A 7,378-nucleotide genomic window follows, 5' to 3' on the forward strand; every position below is an offset into this window, starting at 1 on the left:
AAATTATTTTCATATAAATCAATCAATGATTTTCAGCAACATGTAGCATGTTTATTACCCAACCAAATTAGATTTCCAATAATTGGTCTATTAACTGGATAATACATAAGTGGTAATTATGTAGTCTATGAGGAAATAGGCAAACTATTGTTCTAAATTATGACGTATTTCATCATAATTTACGGCACACTATAGATTCTCGCGTATAATCCTCTAGACGTTAAAGTTAAAGTTAAAGTAACTTCATTTCGCAAGGTCTCTTTTGATGATGACTTGTGCTACTCTGTCCGACTGGTTTTTGTAGCTTACAACATTTGATGCCAAGTCTTTTCGTATTAGGAAGCCGACTCCTCCAGTGCTGTTATTATCTTTACCCCTTGTGTAAAGCATGTGTCCACTCTTGAGTTCCAGACGTCTAACTTCGCATAGGCCGAGGATATCCCATGTGATATGATCAAGTTCTTTTTCCAACTCATGAAGTTTTGGTTCGCCAAGGAGGGTTCGCACATTATATGTGCAAATAGGCAATTCCTTTAGGGAGCCTGTCCTTTCCCAGTGGTTCTTAGCACCCTCTACTCTCGCCTCACCATAACCGCTCCCGTGGTCAGGGACTTGAGAGCTGCTGGGGACTGAGGGCCGTTTCATACTTTGTGCTGCCATATTAGTTGGGGGTTGTGGCCCTAACTCGTCACGCTGGCCACTGTTGCGGGTTGACGAGTGCTACGTTGATGTTAAGTAGCTCGGTCACTGTTGGTCACCCAGACAGGATCTGGGGGCTATATGGTACTACCACCCGGCAAGGGAATGAGCTGGCTGCTCATCCCCCCCCCTGGATTCTCCCGTAGGAGTGGATGTCAGTATGCCTCTGACAACCCTCAGGTTAATCGTGCAGGTGCATCTCATCGGATTCCAAAACGGCACACGTGCAGAGGCCTATTAGTAGTTTACAACGTCAGGGCAAGTAGGCCTATATGGGTAACGGGTGTTGGGTAATAAGAGATAGTCACAAGAACCACCCAACCCGAGAACCGCGAATAAAATAGTCCCGGAAAATAGCATTATATAATCTAGAATAGTCTAGAATATTAATATTATTATGGTTTCAGGGGAACTGTGCTAAACGATGATAGAAGTGATGAAGTAAATGCTCGTCGGTAAATATTGCATTGGATAATGCTGTAAATTTGACAACATCAAGCATACCAAATTTCTTGGAGTTGTATTTATGAAAACCTAACATACACTGCAAAATTGTGTCTTACCTGAGGACACTATTTTAAGACGCGACTTTGAAGCCACTTTTTAGCCATGTCCTTATGCAAGTCATGTCTTGCATGGAGACATGGCTTGTGAAAGACAGGACTTTGAGCTATGTCCTTATCTAAGACATGACTAGCTACAAGACATCAACACAGTATGTAGCTAGCCTAAAGTCATGTCTTAATTATAAGAGCAGAATGGGACATGTCTTACTTCATGTCATAATAAAAGACGCATTATCGAATAAGTGACTTCTAACAAGTCACTAATTCTTCGAGTCGTGTCTTATCGCAATTTCATATGTCTCTAAACTAGACATGACTCATATGCATAAAGTCATGACTAACCACAAGACATGTGGTTATGGTATGTGACTTGCACAAAGACACTAAATTAAGACATGTCTACTGAGGACATGTCTCCATGCTAGACACACTTTTGCAGTGATAAGTGTGCTGGTATGTGAAATGCTGCTAATCTCTACTTACAGTAGCATGATTAGAAACGTGTGCTATATACAAACTATTTCAAATCGCTACTAATATTCCAGCCCACTCTCTCTACTTTATTAAAATGTTTTATAATAGTTTAAAACTTGAATTGAACAGCTTTATGTTCAAACATTATACTAACGATCTACCAGAAACATTTAACACGGTTTTACCCAACATTGAGATACATAGTTTTAACCCAAATTAGAATTCTGGAAACCAATAATAACATTATATAATTACTTTATTCACTCTAATCCTATGCACTAGTATAAACTACAAAAAAAACCTTATGGATCCGTATATATTTTAAACTGGTTATAATTTATTGCATGCGCATAAGTGAGTTCATGACGTCATTTATAAACTTGTCGAATCTTGATCCTCAATCTTGAGTCTTGGTACAACTTCACTTCACACGATGACAAGAAATCTTCAGTTCCTATAAAGAGATGTATAACACAGAACACAATTCTAAGGTCCTGTTCTCTTCCACAGTTCATTGGACGTATTTTAAAAGTTAACTTGCTTTTAAAACCAAATAATACGTCATTTCACAACATTTATCAATCAATCAATAATCGCTCGTAGATACGACTAATTTCAGGATCTTTCATAATTTTCCATAACATATAGGAAAACATGATTATTTTATACAAATTATTTATAGATATCATTAGTAGACATCTGTAATCAATGTGAACAAAAGCATTGTATGATCTAGCTCCAGTAGTATTGCTACCTTCTGACAATTGAGCTACATTGTCAGTTTGACTTGGGCAATACAATAATCTTGGGTGAATAGTGTTTAACTACTCTTACATGTGCACTATATCACATAATGACATAATCCAAACAGTTCATACAAAAACAGCTTAAGTTCAACATTAACCACTATGGTTAGTACACAAATTACTCGGCCTTAACCATGTATATAATATTATACATTTTGCTTACATCTGTATACGTTTGTGAAGATTATCATTCATCCAGGTAGTAAACAGTATAATAATAATAATAATACATGGGATTTATAAAGCGCCCTACGATGTAAAAACAGCCTCAAGGCGCTGCACAGAATCTTAAAACTACATACACTAATACAAACTCAACTAGGGCCTACATGATGAACAAAATAGTATACATGAAAAATAATCATGATAAAGCTCATTAAACACACCTTAATATATATACTAAAACATAAAATAATGTACAAGTTACACAATCAATAAAATACCGTAAGCTTGACCAGCAAACTACCGGTATAAATTCAGTCTAAACTCTGGAGACATATGTTTAAAAAGTAGCAAAATGAATAAGATTAAAAACGCTTTTAAAAAGGCAGTATTTGCACACACCACATGCCACCTTATTTCACACTTCTAAAAACAATATAATTCAAGACCTTGCAGAAAATGAAATTGCACAACTGAAATGAGATGACGATCATATTGTCTAGCAAGATGCATTGAATAGATGAGTTTTGAGTCCTTTTTGAAAGAGTTTATGTTTGAAATTGAACGAAGCTTGAAAGGCAAGTTATTCCACACCTTTGGTGCAGCTGCGGCAAATGATCTTTCGCCGTAGAACTTGGTTTTACAGTTCTTTGGTGCTCGTGTACAAAGGAGAGCTTGTGAAGCCGATCGTAGAGTCCGCTGTGGCTTATACTCCTCAATAAGATCGCTAATATATCTAGGAGCCAACCCGTGCAGTGCCTTATAGGTAAGCAATGCGATCTTGTACACAATCCGCTGTTGCACGGGAAGCCAATGGAGGACTCTAAGAACAGGCTTCATGTGCTCATCCTTTGAATAGCTTATCAGATTTCAAATCGGCACAAGCACTTGGTAACGAGGCGCGCCGCGGTGTTCTGCACTCTCTGTAACTTCGCGATTTCATTGTCTTGAAGTCCGTACAAAACAGCATTACATGAGTCTAAACGCGAGGATACAAATGCATGTACCAACCTCTCCACAGATGACTTGTCAAGATAGCGACGCAGCTTTCCAATACGGTAGATTGCAAAAGAAGCTGCACGGACAACACTCTTAACATGGTCTTTCATGTCCAAAGATGAATCGAAGATGACGCCGAGATTCCTTGCGACCCGCGATACCTCAATTTCAGATGTATCAATGGTGATTTTGGGAAAGGATGGAGTTTTCACAAATTTTGAACTTATGTGAACAACCTCAGTTTTTGAGTCATTCAAGACAAGCCTGTTTCTGATTGACCATGCTTTGATGTCGCGAAGACAGAGTTCTAGTCTCGGGATGGCGAAATTGCGTTCACTTGGGTGAAGAAGAGAGAACAGAGTAAACAAAGGGGACCATTGACCCTTGAGGGACCCCGTCATTAAGGTCGAGACTGTCCGATAATTCTCCGTTGATGACAACCGACTGAGATCTGTTTTGAAGATATGACTCATACCATTTCAGTGCCGTTCCTGTTATGCCGTAGCGTTCACGCAGACGTTGAAGTAAAGCTGGGTGGGAGAGCGTATCGAACGCTGCGGAAAAGTCTAGAAGTACTAAGACAGCTTCAAGATGTTGGTCTGCGGCGTTGAGAATGTCATTGTGAATTCTGGTGAGTGCAGTCTCTGTGGAATGGAATTTTCGGTAGGCAGATTGATTAGGAGCGTAGAGATCATTTGCAACAAGATAGTCTGATAGTTGTGCTGCAGAAACGCGTTCAATTGTCTTTGATAAGAACTTCAAGTTTGAAATTGGCCGGTAATTCTTCAGCTCATTTCGGTCAGAGTTCGCTTTCTTTATAAGTGGGGTCACTTGCGCAGACTTCAGTGACTGAGGAAATACACCAGACATGAGAGATGCATTGACGATGTTGGTTATCTGTGGCAGCAGTGGATCCAAACATTTCTTCAAAAGACTAGTTGGAATTGGATCCAATGGACAAGACTTTGTAGATGATTTCAACACAATCTGGCAAACATCCTCATCTGATACCTCATGAAATGCAGTGAACTCACTCTCACACGTATCAGTTATATCAACAGATAGTCCAGGTGGATTGATGTTGTCAAGCGTATCTAACAGTCTTTTCACTTTCTTCTTGAAGAATTCTCCAAAGCCATTCGCGAGATCTTTGCAACACGAGTGGTCAGGAAGCACACTTGACGAGGAGGACTTGCTCAATTTGTTGACAATCTTGAACAGTTGGCGGTCATCACATTGACTGATTTGTGCACGGTGGTATTCACATTTTGCTCCTTCAAGCTTTTTGCGATACTCTTGGCAGTGTTGGACATACAGCTGGTGATCCACTTCCAAACCAGATTTTAACCATTTACGCTCACATTTTCGCTTTTCACGCTTATATGATCGTAGCTTGTCATCATACCAGGGGGCATTAGGTCTGTGCACTATTGTCCGAGTTCTCATAGGCGCATGAGAATCAAGCAAACTGGAGAGCACATGTTCATATCGGTCCACTAGAATGGAAGGATCGCCATCGACATGATCAAATTTGCTTTCAGATGAACCAAGGGTCGATGATGTAATGTCAGTTTTAAACTGTTCCAGATCAATACTGCGTAGGTTCCGCGAGCAAACTTCCACTTTTACAGGAGCTGGTCTTTGCACATCCATAAGACATTTCAGTGGTTTATGGTCCGATGGAAGACCATTCAAAACTGCCACACCAGAGATAAGCTCATCAGAAGAGCGCGAGATAATAACATCCAATGTGTGACCGTCCTTATGCGTTGGTCCATGGATATGTTGACAGAGTCCACATGAATCTAAGAGATCCATAAAAGCAGTCGCATCGCGATCACAGGAATCATCAAGATGGAAGTTCATATCACCGGTGATCAAAAGATGGCCCGGGGCAATGGTCAAAGTTTCCAAAAGCTGGGAAAACTCTGTCATGAACATTTTCACTGTAAGTTTGTTTTCTTTTGATGGTGGTGGGCGGTAGATGATGACCAACCTGATTGATGAGGATCCATTTGACAACAGTACATCGAGATATTCGAATGACTGGAACATACGAATGTCATTGAGTCTAACATTGATCCCCTATGAACGATCAAACAGACGCCGCCGCCTCTGCGGTTTACACGAGGAGCATGGTGAATGGCGAAATGGGGCAGAGTGTTGATAATATCTGCAAGAGGAACTTCGTCACGATCGTCTCCATCTAGCCATGATTCAGTAATGGCTAGAACATCAAGTTTCTGATCAATTATAAAGTCAGCAATAGACGCCGTTTTCTTTTTAATTGAACGCGCATTCCATGATCCGAGGCAGGCTTTAGGCAATGATTTTGTCTTTTTGGTTTCTGTCCAGCTCCGACTGGGGCTGCAGGTAATTTAACAAGATAGCGCCGCCGCGAAGGCGGTGGTTTCAAATCAAATGTCTTGGGCGTGATATGAACTTCGATTTTGCGTCCTTTCCCTTTCGTCCACGGCAACCTCGTCTTGTTTTTCTGGCAATACCGAGGTTGCTCAACGTTGTCCAGACAGATGGTTCAATATTATAACAATGTTGTTGATCACACCTTTTGTTCAGATTAAGTAGGATGTCCTCACTGTATATTCGTGGAGGCATAGTGTGAAAAAGTTAAAGTACAATAAACTGTCAATGCACTATGTTAGAAAAGTGCTTCCAAATTCTGCATTAGTATAATACATAGAGATAACGCTGATCGTTGAGATTAAATAAGACAAAATAGCACAATTGCTGTTCCAAAAAATTCAATCAAGTTCTGCTATCCATAATAAAATGTACTCACGCAAGTCCTATATTGTCGAAAAATACACAAAATGTCTTTAAAATATCAAATTTGATGAAACATTTACAGAGCGAAAGTGACATGCAGCCAATCGTCAACGAGGGCGCTATCAATTAATATTAATATTAAACTATAATCTAGTCAACTGGACTTACTATTTATGAGTGGGAAATTTTCACGTCCAATCCTGAACGCATCATCAGCCCTACTGATGTTGTGGCGGCAAAAGTTCATTGACCTGTGAAACGGATGTTGTAGTATCACAGGTCACCACCTTTGAGTTCAACCTGAGAGGTATCTATAGGTTAAGAATTTATCTAGTCGTCCTTTGACTGAGACCGAAAGGGATGTTTTAGCAAGAGGATTGAACTTTTCTGTGGCACCTAATCGGATACCGCATGTTGATTTGATCACTGCTACTGAATCTGCTATTAAACACAACAACTTGTGCACATCGGACGCGGAGGATTTAAGGTCAAAAGTGTCATCTTGCCTTGTTAACGCGAAGACTCCGAACTCGAATTTGAACAAACAGCAACGAGAAGCTATCAAAACCCTTAGTGGAGATAATGACATCACTATTTTACCAGCGGACAAGGGTAGGTGCACTGTTGTGTTAGATAAGACTGAATATCATAGCAAGGTGTGTGCATTGCTAAATGATACCAAGACTTACGAGCCACTAAAGCGTGACCCCACTAGTGGATATCGTAAGAAAGTGATAGACTGTCTCCAAAACCTTGAAAAATCTGAGGTTATTGATCGCAACTTGTATCACAAATTGTACCCGGGCGAGTCGATACCCAAGTTCTACGGTCTGCCAAAGATCCATAAACCGCATGCTCCGTTGAGACCTATAGTTAGCTGCGTGG

General features: G+C 40.2%; 1 protein-coding gene across 1 annotated transcript; it reads right to left on the reverse strand.

Moving 5' to 3' along the window:
• Positions 1 to 243: 243 nt before the first annotated feature.
• Positions 244 to 660, reverse strand: LOC140142450 (craniofacial development protein 2-like). The gene has a single exon (XM_072164434.1). The coding sequence runs from the start codon at positions 658 to 660 to the stop codon at positions 244 to 246; it is 417 nt and encodes a 138-aa protein (XP_072020535.1).
• Between the last annotated feature and the right edge of the window lie 6,718 nt (positions 661 to 7,378).

Source organism: Amphiura filiformis, chromosome 2 (genome assembly GCF_039555335.1).
Source record: "Amphiura filiformis chromosome 2, Afil_fr2py, whole genome shotgun sequence".
Classification (NCBI taxonomy): Eukaryota; Metazoa; Echinodermata; class Ophiuroidea; order Amphilepidida; family Amphiuridae; genus Amphiura; species Amphiura filiformis.